We start from the raw sequence: 16,184 nt of genomic DNA on the forward strand, positions 1-16,184 counted from the left end.
ACTGTGTAGTTGCTGGTCCAGTGGAAATATCTTTATTTACAAAAGTTTTGTTGTGGTTTCAAATGAAATAAGTTCACAGTAATACTTTGCTCACGTTATTAATATTTTAGTTTAATACATGTAAATGACAGTTGGTCAATTTAAGGTTTCTGCAAGTGAAATTAGTTAACTCGAGTTTTAGTGCATTTTACAGTAACATACTGTAGATTACAGTAAAGAACTGCACAATTAACAGTAAATTACTGGCAACAGTGTTGCCAGTATTTTACTGTAAAAAAAAACGGTAAGGTCTAACAGTGTACGGCTCTTTGTAGTAAATGCCGCTCCATCTGAAAGCAGGTGATGGCGATTTACTACTAATCAAGGAACCGGCTTTACTGACGAGATGCGCGATATTTTTTTAACAATATCGCGATTTAAATCGCCCAGCCCTAGTTAAAAACTATAAAAACTCCATAGTAACCACCTGTGACAACTAGCAACTGTCTAGCAACACCATAATACCACAGGGAACACCATAGCAACCACCAACAACACCATAACAACCACCTAGAATTGCACTAGAAACAAACCTGAACACCCTCATACCATTTTCCATTAAAACAGTAATATACCATAGAAAACAATGTATTTTGGGTTATATTTGTAGTTTTCGCGAAAGTAGCCTACAGGAATATACTGTGAATTAACAGCGCTCAAAGTCGACACACAGACTGTGTTCCAAATTTACATTTACATTTTACATTTAGTCATTTAGCAGACGCTTTTGTCCAAAGCGACGTACAGATTAGGACTACATTAGGCGAGTCGTCGTGTAGAGGCAAAAAGAACGCAAGAAGTGCTCAAAATACAAAGTCCAGGCATTATTCAGAGTAACATAAGCCCGATAGGCAAGGATTTAAAGGAAAAAGGAAGGGGACTTTTTTTTTATTTTTTTATTTTTTTTATTTTTTTTTTATGAGGTTAAGTGCTCACGGAAGAGATGGGTTTTCAGCTGTCTTTTGAATGTTGCCAGGGATTCTGCATTCCGGATGAGGGTGGGGAGAGCGTTCCACCAGCATGGAACTGTAAATGAGAATGTTCTAGAAAGTGATTTTGTGGCTCTCTGTGATGGAACCACGAGACGTCGTTCGTTGACCGATCGCAGGCTTCTGGTGGGAATGTAGGCTCGTAGGAGTGAGTGAAAGTAGGAGGGAGCTGAGCCTGTGATGGATCTGTAAGCAAGCGTCAATGCCTTGAACTTGATGCGAGCAGCGAGAGGTAGCCAGTGCAGAGAGATGAACAGAGGAGTGACGTGGGCCCTCTTGGGCTCGTTGAAGACAAGACGAGCTGCAGCATTCTGAATCATTTGTAGAGGTTTAGTTGCACATGATGGAAGTCCAGCCAGAAGAGCATTGCAGTAATCAAGCCTAGATATGACCAGGGCCTGGACGAGAAGTTGTGTTGCATGATCATTTAGGAAAGGCCTGATCTTCCTGATGTTGTGCAGTGCAAACCTGCATGATCGAGCTGTCTTTGTAATGTGATCTGTGAAGGTCAGCTGGTCATCGAATGTTACTCCAAGATTTCTGACCGACCTTGATGGGGTGATTGATGATGATTCTAGCTGGATAGTGAAGTCGTGCTGTAGAGACGGATTGGCAGGGAGGACGAGAAGCTCAGTCTTTGCCAGGTTGAGCTGTAGGTGATGTTCCTTCATCCATGCCGAGATGTCTGCCAGACAACTTGAGATCCGTGCAGCTACTGTGGGATCATCTGGTTTAAATGAGAGGAAGAGCTGTGTGTCATCAACATAGCAGTGGTAAGAGAAACCATGTGCTTGTATGATGTGTCCCAGTGATGTGGTGTAGATGGAGAAGAGCAAGGGTCCAAGAACTGAACCCTGAGGAACCCCTGTGGTCAACTGATGTGCTCTTGATACCTCGCCTCTCCATGCGACCCTGAAAGACCTACCTGTGAGATAGGATTCAAACCATTGGAGAGGAGTACCTGTGATTCCCAGAGATGAGAGGGTGGACAGAAGGATCTGATGATTCACAGTGTCGAAGGCAGCAGACAGATCCAGGAGAATGAGAACTGAAGATTTGGAAGCAGCTTTTGCGATCCGCAGGGCTTCTGTGACCGACAGTAATGCAGTCTCGGTTGAATGCCCTTTCTTGAAGCCAGATTGGTTGACATCCAGCTGGTTGTTCAGAGACAAGGAGGATGTTACTTGGTTGAAAACAGCTCTTTCAAGTGTTTTCGCAATGAAAGGAAGTAGAGAGATAGGTCTGTAATTCTCTACAAGTGATGTGGTTAGTGTTGATTTTTTCAGCAGTGGGGTTACCCGAGCCTGCTTGAATGCAGTAGGAAAAATGCCAGTATGGAGGGATGAGTTGATGATGTGTGTGAGAGCTGGTAGATGTGTGTGAGAGATGGCTTGTAGAAGGTGTGAAGGGATGGGGTCTAGAGGGCAGGTGGTAGGATGACTGGAGAGGAGAAGTGTAGATACTTCTTCCTCGGTTAGTGGAGAGAAGGAGGAGAGAGGGTGATTGGCTGAGGAGGGGGTCGGTCTGAGCTCCTGTGTGTGTGGAGCTGAGAACTGACTGCTGATAGATGTTGTTTTGTTGGTGAAGAAGTTAGCAAAATCGTCAGCAGTTACAGAGGAGGTGGATGGTGGTGGAGGTGGACAGAGGAGAGAGTTGAATGTCTTGAATAGTGATCGTGTGTTGGAGGAGCTGTTGATCTTGTTGTGGAAGTAGGAAGATTTTGCAGCATGAACATCAACGGAAAAGGAAGAGAGGAGAGATTGATACATACTCAGGTCAGATGCGTCTTTTGATTTGTGCCATTTCCTCTCCGCTGCCCTGAGTTCGGTCCGGTGTTCCCGAAGAACCTCAGACAGCCAGGGGTTAGAGGAGGCCTGGAGGAGAGAGGGCAGATATTGTCTAGAGAAGAGGTTAGAGCGGAGCATAAGGTATCCGTTGCAGTATTCACATCCAGAGATGAGAATTGTGTTGGTGAGGGAAGAGAAGATGACACGGCAGAGGAAAGATGGGCGGGAGAAAGTAAACGCAGGTTTCGTCTGCAAGTGACTGGTGGGAGGGTTGGTGGTGCAAGGGTAGAGAGTTGTAGACTGAAAGTAATGAGGAAATGATCTGAAACATGGAGAGGTCTCACCAAAATGTTGTCTGTGATGCAGTTGCGTGTGTAAACCAGGTCCAGTTGGTTGCCTGATTTGTGAGTACCAGTGGTGATGAGTCGTTTGAGATCGAAAGAGGCTAGGAGAGAGATGAAGTCTGTTGCATACGGCTTCTCGAGATGAATGTTGAAGTCACCAAAGACTACAAGTGGGGTGCCGTCCTCAGGGAAGGAGGACAGCAGCACATCCAGCTCCTCTACAAAGTTTCCCAGCTCACCTGGGTGGCAATAAATGACTACAATATGGATCTTATTGGGAGTTGTAAGTGTAATAGCATGATATTCAAATGAGTTGTTGTTGCATAGAGAAGAGAGCGCTGAATATTTCCGATTGTTAGAAATGAGAAACCCTGTGCCCCCACCCCTTCCAGACTGGCGAGGGGTGTGAGAGAAGTTGTTAGAGAGAGCAGCAGGGGTTGCTGAGTCTTCTGGACGAATCCAGGTCTCAGTCAAGCCCAAGATATTAAGAGTAGAATGAGATGCAAAGGCTGGAATAAAGTCAGCTTTATTGACTGCTGACTGACGATTCCATAGACCCACGGAAAGAGAGAGAGGTGTGTGTGAGGGTGAGAGAATGGGACGCAGATTAGCAGTATTGCATTCCCTTTTGCGCGTGATGAAAGGGCGTTGCCGAGAGATAACAAGAATGTATTGAAAGCACATGTTGATCGAGGAGAAAATAAGAGAAAAATAAATAGAAGTGGGTAAGTAAAGGGAGAAGGAGATACTTAAGTGCCTTTCTGGTGTCCTTGCTTGGTGGAGTCGCGCAGGTAGAGTCGATGGTCTTTACCCGAGTCAGTCTTCACACGAGGAGGCTGAACACGAGAGCTGAATGCTTCCACTGACGCTTCCGCGACAGCGTGCAAATTACATAGAGATAATGCTTTTACCGCTTGAGTGAGGACAGCTGTATCTGCCGAGCAATTAAGTAAATAAAGCGAAAATGGGCCAGAAACTACACTGTAAAAAAAAATCCTAATTTTACAGAAAATAACTGTGATTTTTTTACGATCATTTTCTTTAATTTTAAATTGTACTCAAAACACTGTAAAATTACAAATAATATCTGTAAAATAAAAATTCAGCTGTTATTTTAGGTATTGTGACATTAATGACAAATTACAGTAATTCACACTTTTTATACAGAAAATTTATTGTATTTTTCATACAGTATTTTTTCTGTTTTCTTAAATTACATAAAAATGTATGTAAAATTACAAATATAATCTGTAATTTAACAGAAAGAAAACAGTTAAATGATAAAATGGTCAAATGACTGTCAGCTCCCCAAAAAACTGTAAAACATCCTAAATTAAATAAACTGAAAAACACTGTTATTTTACAGGTATTTCCTGAATAATCACGATCAAAAACCTTCATTGTAAAAAAAATCGTAAAAAAAGGGTCAAATGACTGGCAGCTGCGGCTGCCAAACAAAAACCTTAAAATTAAAGTCAAATATGGTAATTTAAATAAACCGAAAAAACACTGTTATTTCACAGGTATTTCCTGCATTATTATGATCAAATACCTTCATTGTAAAAAAATCGTAAAAAAAGGGTCAAATGACTGGCAGCTGCGGATGCCAAACAAAAACCATAAAATGAAAGTAAAATATGCTAATTTAAATAAAGTGTAAAAAACTTTAAAATAAATTTGATGTCACCATGATTGAGATCAGTGTCTGCTTTAGTTGGGCTCATGACTTCAATTTTTAACTTATGTTTTTCTCTGGCTACTTTAACTGTGTATTTGATGCACATTTGTTATAGCAATAAATGCTGGAGAATATTTCAGATGGTTTTGGTCATTCTTTGATGATGTCATTATATGATGGCTTGATTCTCTGATATGACAGTCAAAAATATGAATATATTATCTTAGATTACATGTAGATGGAATTTAGCTTTATACAAAGTCTTTAATGTCACAATTTCTCACATGCATATAATTTTTTACAATTGTAATAATTCAGAAAATAGCTGTAAAATAACAGTTTTTCTGTAAAACATTTAAGCAAAATTTCTGTAAAAATTTTTTGCACTTCTAAAATAGGATATTTTACTTTATTTTTACGTTTTTTGTTTGACAGCCGCAGATGACAGCTTTAAAATAAATTTGATGTCACCATGATTGAGATCAGTGTCTGCTTTAGTTGGGCTCATGACCCGTGAGTTTTTTAACTTTAGTTTTCTCTGGCTTTAACTGTGTATTTAATACACATTTGTTATAGCAATAAATGCAGGAGAAATATCAGATGATCTTGGTCATTCATCAGTGATGTTACAGTCATCGTGATGATCTGATTCACTGATATGACAGTCAAATCTCTGAATATGTTACTTTAGATTACATAATATGTAGATAAAATTTAGATTTATACGAAGTCTGTAATGTCATAATTTCTCACATGATCCTTGGCAACAATATTGTAATAATCTGAAATTTAAAAAGATATGTATTATATGGAAAAAGTTTTGAGCTGGTTAATTTTTTTTAAGTAGTATAGAGACATCAAGAATCAACATATGAATCTCAACAATGGTGACAACCAACAAAGCCTTTTTGTGACTTTATAGTAGTTCAGATTTTTTTTCATTGTCACCATTGTTGCGATTCATACGCTGATTCTTGATGTCTGAGTGAGTCTATATGATCCTGTCAAAACATTTTCTGTATAATGACATCATAAAATCTGAGTATCACAGCACTGCAGGATCTTCTATAGCAGATTTATCATGCAAAAATTAACAACTAATATTCAATTACTTAATCAGATTTACACTTCAGGTGGTATCAATGAAGCAGGACACTACATGATGACTAATATCACTAAAAAGAGATCAACATCATCTGACCTGAGTTTCTCTTGGATTCCCACCATAACAAATATGCATCAAAGACACACAGTTAAAGCAGCCAGAGAAAAACTTAAGTTAAACACTAAAAGGTCAAGAGCCCAACTAAAACAAACACTGATCTCCATCATGGTGACATCAAACTTTATTCTTTTCAATAAAGCTTCAACTTACCTCTGTTAATTCTCAATAAGAATGTTAGTATGAAAGAAATAAAGTCTGGATTGTAATAAGTGAAGATGCTGAGATCCTGAGAGATCTGTTAGTGTTTAATGTTCTGTTGGGGTTTAAAGTGTTTCTGTATGGTGTGTTTCATGTGTCACCATTGTGTTGAAGAGTAGAGCCTGAGCTTCAGTCCAGGATGAGCAGAGAAACACTGATGAAATGCTGCATGTTGCTTTAATTAACTGACAGTAACTGTGTAGTTGCTGATGTAGTGATGTATAGTCACACCAAATCATGCATATAATTAACTGCATGTTTTTCAGTAAAAAATCTGAAAAAATGTGAATTAACTGTGTTTTAACTGTGTGTTTCTGTTAAAAAAGATTAATGAAGATTTCTGTAAAAGTATTTTGCACTTATTTAAATTAGGATATTTTACATTAATTTTACGGTTTTTGTATGGCAGCCATTGCTGACAGTCATTTGACTGTTTTTTATGGGATTTTTTTACAATGAAGGCATTTGATCGTAATAATTCAGGAAATAGCTGTAAAATAACAGTGTTTTTCTGTAAAACATTTAAGGAAAATTTTTGTAAAAGTTTTTTGCACTTAATTTAAATTAGGATATTTTACTTTATTTTTACGGTTTTTGTTTGGCAGCCGTAGCTGACAGTCAATGACCGTTTTTTTACGATTTTATTTTTTACAGTGTAGCTGATAGGAGCCAATGCTTTAAGTGCAATAAAACTGTGAGAATAATAATCACACGCGGCTGTTATTTAATGTAGTTACGCGTCGAAATAAAATACAGATTACTGAGAAGTTAAATATAAAAAGTAAGCAGAGAATCGAAGATAGGCTTACCTCGAGTCAAAGAAATCGCAGAATAACAGGAGAAACTGAGTATTCAGAAAAAAACACTAGCGCGCTCTTGCCTGGTCCGCTGCTGCCCGGCTGTCCTGGATTACTGAACTGAAACTCCTCTGTTTTATATCTTTCCTACAGTTGCTGTATCTGCCGAGCAATTAAGTAAATAAAGCGAAAATGGGCCAGAAAATGGGCCAGAAACTAGCTGATAGGAGCCAATGCTTTAAGTGCAATAAAACTGCGAGAATAATAATCACACGCGGCTGTTATTTAATGTAGTTACGCGTCGAAATAAAATACAGATTACTGAGAAGTAGATCAATTACAAATCACACCCTATACCCTCATTCACTATTCCCTACATTAGTTCACTAATATAGTCCACACTGTTAAAAATGTTCGTAATTTTAACAGTAAAAAACTGTAACAAAGCAACGGAATTTTTTTTTTAATTCCTTAACGGTATGTACCCTTACTATATACAGTGAAAAACTGTAATAGCTCTCACGGGACATTTCATGTACACAGCAAAAACTCCAGTGTTAAATTAACACTCCTGGGAGTGTATATGAGTCCACACTCAAAAGTGTAAAGTGTTAAAATATGAGTGTTAAATTAACACTCAAGAGTGTTAAAGTTAATGAGATAATTAAGTGATTAGTTTAGTGATGATTGAGCATTATTGAAGACACCTGATGTTAACAAGCAGAATCACTGAAGGAGAAAATCTCAAATTATAAGCCACCGTTATGGTGATGGGTGTTTGCTTTAGTTGGGCTCTTGACCCTTATATGTTTACTTTAAATTTTGCTTGTCTGTTGTTATTGATTTATAACAGTCAGATGAACAAAGAGACAATGTGATCTGATGGTGTTGGTTATGTTTTGACATAATCATGTTGTGATCCGTAAAACAAAACTTATTGAGATGGCTTAACTTGTTAATTACAGCAGCTCTGTGATTCTACAGCACATGATTTTCAGCATTTTTCATATAATCCAAAAATATTTCATAATCATTGTTCTGATAAAAAAGACTTTCAAATGAGTATTAAGAAACCCAGACATCAATAATCAGCCTGTGAATCTCAACAATGGTGACAATAATAAAGCATGTTGCAGTGGCTGCCACCAATCACAACTCATTTATGGCTCCCATCATGCATTGCGGTATGAATAAATTATGATCTGAATTGTCTATGTAATTTACTTTTCCTAATTGAATATTCTGCTCGTCACCATTGTTGAGATGCATAGACTGAATCTTGACGTCTGTGTGTACCTAAAAGAAAGATTTTTTTTTTTTTTCCAAAACAACTTTTAAGAAATCCTTTGTATTATATCTAAAATTCTGGATATTTATGCAGATTCACAGTTATGCTGTAATCAACAACATAAATCTAAGTCAGAAATAAGGATCTTAATGAGTTCAGTGATCAATTTCAAATGATGATTGTCATAATATAACCAAAACCATCAGATCACTTTTTTTCTTTGTTCATCTGGCAGTTATAAGATACAACAACCAAACAAAATCTAAAGTAAACATATTGGGTCAAGAGCCCAACTAAAGCAAACAATCATCGCCATAACGGTGGCTTACAATTTGTGCTTTTCTCCTTCAGTGATTCGGCTTGTTAACATCAGGTGTCTTCAATAATGATCAATCATCACTTAATTAATCACTTAATTAGCTCATTAACTTTAACACTCTTGAGTGTTAATTTAACACTCATATTTTAACACTTTACACTCTTGAGTGTGGACTCATATACACTCCCAGGAGTGTTAATTTAACACTGGAGTTTTTGCTGTGTAATTTTACATTAATATACTGTTAAATGTACGGATTTTGGAAGTACACTGTAAAAAAAAACTTACCGTTGCATTTACCGTACCTTACCGTAAAAAATACGGTAGCAAATGTTTACTAATTTTACAAAGTTTTACATCATCGAACTAAAAATTACGGTGAAAAACTGCCAGCTGGTTGCCAGTACTTTACCGTAAAAAATACGGTATAAATATTTATGTTTTACGGCATTGAACTAAAGTTTATGGTAAAAAACTGGCAGCTGGTTGAAAGCGATTTACCGTAAAAAATACGGTAGTAATATTTTAGGTTTTACGGCAGTGATCTAAATATTACGGAAAAAAACTGGCAGCTGTGGTTGCCAGTACTTTACCGTAAAAAATACGGTAGAATTTTTTTTTGCTTTTACGGCCCTGAACTAAAGTTTACGGTAAAAAAACTAGCAGCTTGCAAGTGCTTTACCGTAAAAAATACGGTAGTAATATTTTAGGTTTTATGGCATTGAACATTGAACTGAATTTTTATATAAAAAATAAAAAATAAAAACCTGCCAGCTGTGGTTTCCTGTAATCTAATTATTGAGAATTACCAGAGGTTTAGACGTTGATGTTTTATTGAAAATAATAAAGTTTGAAGTTACCATTATGGAGATGAGTGTTTGCTTTAGTTGGGCTCTCTGACTTTTTAACTTTAGATTTACTCTGACTGCCTTAAAGGGATAGTTCACTTTGAAATTAATTTTTGATATGTTTTAGCTTACCTCGAGGGCATCCAAGATGTAGGTGTCTTTGTTTCCGCAGTAGTTTCAATTTTGATATTTTTAGGTCAAACCGTTCTTGTCTGTCAGTCATATAATGCAGGTCTATGGTCACTGTCTCAAAACACAAGCACAGAGTCCAAATTAAAACAATTCCCCATCGTCCAAATGAAACAATTCCCCATCATAAGTACACATTGATGGCCTAAGACACGAAACGAGCGGTTTGTGTGAGAAAACGAACAGTATTTATATTGTTGTTATCTCTTGAAAACAGCACACGTCCAAATGATCTGACGGCGCGGGCGGGTATAGATATATACATAGATTCCGCCTTGGCTACGGTTTCGTCCCAATGAACTGCAGTAGCGAAGGCGACATCTAGTGTATACATCTATACCCGCCTGCGGGCAGGTATAGATATATACACTAGATGTCGCTTGGCTACGGTTTCGTTCCAATGAACTGCAGTAGCCAAGGCGACATCTATGTATAAATCTATACCCGCCCGCGCTGTCAGATCATTTGGACTTGTGCTGTTTTCAAGAGATAACAACAATATAAATACTGTTCGTTTTCTCACACAAACCGCTCGTTTCGTGTCTTAGGCCATCAATGTGTACTTATGATGGGGAATTGTTTCATTTGGACGATGGGGAATTGTTTTAATTTGGACTTTGTGCATGATCTTTGAGACAGTGACCATAGACCTGCATTATATGACTGACAGACAAGAACGGTTTGACCTAAAAATATCAAAATTGAAACTACTGCGGAAACAAAGACACCTACATCTTGGATGCCCTTGAGGTAAGCTAAAACATATCAAAAATTAATTTCAAAGTGAACTATCCCTTTAACTGTGTGGTTATATAACACAAACATTATGGCATGAATATCAGAGAGAAAATGTGACCAGGTGATGATGAGATACTCGTCATATTGTGGCCAGATTCACTGATCTCATAAAGAGTCTTATCTCCCACTTTAAGCAAAGTGATATTATTAATTATAACATTAAAAAGAACTTCTGAACTTCTAAAGTTCTGAAGAACTTTAAAAATACATGGTGTAGAAAAAAGGTTTTCAACTATTGTTTGATTTAAACCAGCACAGACATCAAGATTCAGCGTATGAATCTCAACAACGGTGACAATCAACACAATAATCAGATAAAACTCTGAACATCACAAAACAAGCTACTAAAAAGCTGCAACAAAAACAACATCAAAAATAAAAGCAGATATAATAATAAAAGAAAATACTAAGGCAATTCAGCATAATGTATTCCTGCTGCAATGCATGCTGGGAGATACTGATGAGTTTTGATTGGAGGCTCCATCAAGTGCACTGCACTTTTATCATCACCATTGTTGAGATTCATATGCTGATTCTTGATGTCTGTGTGTGTCTAAAAGATACAGCTGTTCAAACCGTTATTGTACACAATGTTTAAAAAATTCTTCTGATTATAACAGCAATGATAGATCACATGCTGTAGAATCATAGGGCTACTGAAATCAATAATGTAAAAATTAATAACACATATAAATAAAGGCAAGAGTTCAGTGATTCAAACATGGTGATTGCCATCACTGATACACAACCGCCATCACATGATTCATTTTCTCTCTGATTTTCTAGCCATAATCAATATGTCTTATAAACACAGAGTTACAGCAGGCAGAGAAAAACTAATGTCAGAAAGTCAAGAGTCAAGAGCCCAACTAAAGCAGTCACTGATCTCCATCATGGTGACTTCAAATGAAACAATAAACATCAACATCTTAATTCTCAAACAGAACTGTAGACGTCTGACAGAAATAAAGTCAGGCCCCGTTTACACGTACATGGTTATTTTGAAAAACGGAGACATTTCCCTTCGTTTGCACCCTTCGTTTACACGCAAACGGAGGATTCGCCAATGAAACCGATTCTTTCTAAAAACTCCGGCCAGAGTGGAGATTTTGAAAATCTTCGTTTGCACGTTTGCATGTAAACAGAGAAAAACGGAGTTTTAGGCAGCGACGTCACGGAATGTGACCATTTTCGGGATTCTGATTGGCTAAGGTGGGCTTGAGCTTCTCGTTACACTGCCACCTACAGGTTTGGCATGCTCTTGACAGCATATACACAGGTTCGTGTGCACGATGTTATTTTTGAAAACGAAGAGGGGAGAAATGTCCGTTTATGAAAATAGCCATCCACGTGTAAACGTAGCCTCAGTCTGGTTAGTAATAAGTGAAGCTGCTAATGCTGTTTGTGGAGTTGTTTAATCCTCCTCTACTGAGATCTTCACAGATTTAATGTTTTTTATCTTCAGTTGATTTCATCTAAGGCTGTGGCTGAAGTCAGTTGTAGTTCTTGTGTTTCTGCTCGTCTCTTTTTTCTGTTCTTGTTGTTTCTCTAAATGGACATTCCCAGAATTCCCTGTGTGACACTTCACATTTGATGCTATTTCATTTAAATAATTATGTTTCTTCTTGGTTTTTGTTATCAGTTTTATACATTTGGGGTTTATATTACATCATATATTGTTTAATGAATGTTTATGGCATTATTTGGAGTCGTGTGTGTGTCACCATGATGGTGTTTTGTGTTTGTGTGTATGACACTGTGCACCTTCTCAATATTAACATGTGCCTCAGTTTGTGGGAAACTAATGGGATATTTAAATCATCGTGTGTTTTTCTTTTTTATCACTTGTGTTACTATGATGGTTATCAGTATATTACAAAGATATAAAGCAGACTTTAATACTTCAGTGAAATTTAATGATAACATTTATTGGTTTATGTAATATAATGGTTGTCCCGTGAAAACTAAAAGGTTCCTACTGTATTTTTTATGGTAAAGTACTGGGAACCACAGCTGATTTTTTTTTTTTTTTTTTTTTTTACCACACATTTAAATCCTGCTGAAGGTTTTTTTTTTTTTTTTTTTTTTAAGTAAGGTTGCTACCATATTTTTTACGGTAAAATACTGCCAACCAAGCTGACGTTTTTTTACCGTAAATTTCACAGGTTTTTTTTTACACTGTGTTTTTTTGCCCGTAAATTGAAATCCCGTAAAACATAAAAGGTTGCTACCTTATTTTTTACGGTAAAATACTGGCAACCACAGCTGCCGTTTTTTTACCGTAAATTTCACAGGTTTTTTTTAACAGTGCACTTGAATGAAAAAAAAGTGAGTGACTTCACACACTGGTGAACATGCTGAACCCATGCTGGGTTCTTGGATAGTATAAAATTCCCAGTATGAAAAAAAAAGACAGAAATATAGTCATACTGGTTAATAATAAGTGTAATAATGTGTAATGGCTGGAAGTCAGTTGTAGTTCTTGTGTTTCTCTCGTTTTGTGTTCTAGTGTTCCTCTTTCTTTCAGTGATTCTGCTTGTTAACAGCAGGTGTTCATCACTAATGCTCAACAATCACTTACATATTCTCTTAATTATCTCACTGCAACACTGCGTCAATGCTACTTTTTACTCTTTGTAGTGTGGATTTTCCAGTGGAGTTGAAAATGTAAGATAAAAAGTCACACCCACAAAATGTATTTTAACAGTAATAAACTGTAAGTTATAAAACAGGTATATACTGGCAACACTATTGCCAGTAGTTTACTGTAAATTTTTGTTTTTTTTGGGTCACTATTGTGCTGAAGAGTAGAGCCTGTGCTTCAGTCTAGGGGAATATCTACATTGATGATATGCTGCATGTTGCTTTATTTAACATGCGATGATTGTGTAGTTGCTGGTCTAGTGGAAATCTCTTTATTTATTATTTATCTCAAATCAAATAATTGCTCACATTATTAGTGCATTATACATTTTAGTTTATTTAACTTTAACTTTAAATTAATTATTTAACTTTTTACAGTAATTGCCAGTATTTGACTGTAAAAAAAGCCTGGTAACAATGCCCAAGAAACCAACGAGAATACCCCATAGCAACCACCTGGAACACCCTAGCAACCACCTTTAAACACACTAGCAACCACCCATAGCAATCGCACAGCAACCAGCTCAAGTACCCTGGCAACCACATAGATAAAAACCCTGAACACCCTAGCAACTTCAAACCTTTTAAACTACTTCAAACTTTCTGTTCAGGTTTTCTCAAGCCAACTTCAAAGTTGGCTTAAACTTTTTAATCTAGTTTACAATTAATGCAGTATTTTTTTATTTTATTATCTTGTTCTAAAGTTACCATGATTCTTATAAAAATAAATAATTGTCTTTATTTTATCATTTACTCATCTGTAAAGCAGACTTTTCAATATTTTCTGCAGTGAAGGTGACTCTGGATGCTGATACGGCTCATCCACGTCTCATCGTGTCTCATCATGGGAAACAAGTGAGAGATGGAAAGAAAGAACTGAACGCAGTGGATGGGAAAAAATACATGTTTGATGAATATCTTGGTGTTCTCGGGAAGGGCGGATTCTCCTCAGGGAGTTTTTACTATGAGGTGAAGGTGAAGGAACAAACTCAGTGGGATTTAGGAGTGACCAGAGAATCCAGTAACAGGAAAGGCTTGTTCAGTCTGAGTCCTGATGATGGATACTGGACTGTGAGACGGAGACATGAGAGTTATTGGGCTCGTGACTCTTCACCTGTCCCTCTTTCTCTGAGAGTGGAGCCTCAGAGGATCGGTGTGTTTGTGGATTTTGATGAGGGTCTCGTCTCCTTTTATGATGTGAATTCCATGTCTCATATCTACTCTTACACTCATCAGTCTTTTAATGAAAAACTTTATCCATTTGTTTGTTTGGGGCAATGGGGGAATGATAACTCCACACCACTGAATATCTGTGATGATTAATAATGACTTCAGTGAATGAATTTACATGATCAAGTGAAATAAAAGGAAATACAGTACAATACAATAAGTGTAACAGCCACAGATACAAACTATTATTCCCAAATGTGGACACAGAAGTGTGTGTGAGGGGTTCATCTGATCACTGTTCTCCATCAGCACCTCCTCATCTCCACTAGATAGTGAATGAAAGTCATCATGAAGTGCTGATCGCACAGTTCACTGTTTCTCCCTCAATAGTGTTTGTGTTTGTTGATGAATGTCCAGATTGAGGAAAGCTGGAATCAAAGAACAAGCTCAAATATAAGACATGTTCATGTGTGTAACGTTTTGCTCACTACATCATTCCCACAATGCCATTTGTGTTATTCAGTTTTCATGACTTGTATGTGGATAGCGTAAAGAATTAGCCGTGTCCAAACTTCTGATCCGACACAGATGAATAGATGAGTTTAAGTTTATTCATGCATTCATAAATTCTTAAGCAATCACTTGTATTCTTCATTTTCATTCTTTTATTATTAGGATGGATATCATTCACCCAAAAAGAAAATTTTCATGTCTTTCCAACCCTGTTTTTATTGTTCTATTAAACAAAATATTGAGATGTTATCAGTCTGAGCCATTGTATACACAGTTGATTTTTACTGTCAAGCTCTTGAAGGACTAAATGGGTCTCATAATAACATGTGTTTGATCTGAGTTAATAATGTCTTTAATGGACGGATATCACGGGATTCACACTCATGTACGGTGTTGATGATGCAATTTAAGTTCTTTTGCTTTTATATGAAAATAAATATAATGAACAAGACACCCAAAGTACTGTTATTTATTTCCCTTCGAAAGACTTGTCAAAAGACTCCTTTTTACTTTAATTACAGACATTTTTTTATATATTTTTTATATTTAACAATCAAATAACCCTTATGGAGAATATTTGGGAATATTCACACATAATTTAAACACATAAAACATGATATAAGAGTTTTAAAATCAAACATTTTACATTTCTAACTGGCTGTTGCTTGCTTGGTCCCTGTTATATAAGCATCATTTTTCACCCCATAGATATTTCATTTGGAACAATTGCAATAATTATTTTTTGAAAGATGATTTTCAGCAGGTATAATACGAGTAGATCAATTACTAAATCAAGAAGGGATGTTTTATTCTGAGTTTCTAGATTTCCATAAATTCCAGTGACACCAGGAGAGTTTTCTATTGTGGGATGTGATTCCCACAGGAGTCTTGGCGTTATTCAGAACCAAAACCCAAACCAGTATTGCGCCTCTTTCTTCCTTTGATTTATTTGATACTGCAATTGGGAAACTTTGTTTTGCCCCCGGAGTCTTAAATGTTAATAAAACTATATGTTCATTATTTCAAAAACACATTGTCACCAGGCCAAACTGTATTGTTTATTGGAATAGACTGGTAAAAAGTTTGTTATGGAAGACCATCTGGACTTTACCAAGCAAATATTTATTGGTAAATAAAATTAAGGAAATAACTTTCAAAATCGTACACAGGCACTACCCAGTAGTTTTTGTGAAATTTAAAAAGGACATTGATCTGAACTCTTCTTTTTGCAATACATTGGCTGAACCCTTGATTCATTTATTTTGGCATTGCGCCTCATGTACGAATATTTTGGAAAGATTTGTCTAGATTTAAAATTGACAACATTGACCCCACTTTTACTAATATCCTCTCAAATAA

At 36.7% G+C, this 16,184-nt stretch overlaps 3 protein-coding genes across 4 annotated transcripts in view; 1 reads left to right on the plus strand and 2 right to left on the minus strand.

Annotated features, from left to right (window-relative positions):
* LOC311092364 (butyrophilin subfamily 1 member A1-like) overlaps positions 1-15,650 on the plus strand; it is a 31,331-nt gene extending 15,681 nt beyond the window's left edge. For both annotated transcript variants that reach the window (XM_084129032.1, XM_084129033.1), the window contains one exon: positions 13,933-15,650. In XM_084129032.1, coding sequence (XP_083985158.1) covers positions 13,933-14,465 — 533 coding nt within the window. In that variant the 3' untranslated portion in view covers positions 14,466-15,650. The remainder of the gene's footprint in view (positions 1-13,932) is intronic.
* Positions 1-16,184, minus strand: part of LOC311092537 (nucleoside diphosphate kinase, mitochondrial-like) — a 94,792-nt gene that overhangs the window by 14,592 nt on the left and 64,016 nt on the right. The window lies entirely within an intron of this gene.
* LOC311092327 (putative RNA-directed DNA polymerase from transposon BS) lies at positions 511-4,714 on the minus strand. The gene is made up of 2 exons (XM_084128965.1): positions 1,990-4,714; positions 511-1,755 (listed from the first exon to the last, which is right to left on the minus strand). Exons 1-2 carry the CDS (start codon positions 2,951-2,953, stop codon positions 956-958), a joined length of 1,764 nt encoding a protein of 587 aa, XP_083985091.1. The 5' UTR covers positions 2,954-4,714; the 3' UTR covers positions 511-955.

This window comes from Abramis brama (genome assembly GCF_963993115.1).
Source record: "Abramis brama genome assembly, chromosome: 1".
Lineage (NCBI taxonomy): Eukaryota > Metazoa > Chordata > Actinopteri > Cypriniformes > Leuciscidae > Abramis > Abramis brama.

Bases quoted from the DNA above. Each gene is read 5' to 3' on its own strand.
- LOC311092327 (XM_084128965.1), bottom strand. From the start codon at position 2,953: ATGCTCCGCTCTAACCTCTTCTCTAGACAATATCTGCCCTCTCTCCTC. The intron at 1,756-1,989 runs GTACTCCTCTCC...CATTTAAACCAG, and splicing joins CTCATCTCTGGGAATCACAG to ATGATCCCACAGTAGCTGCA.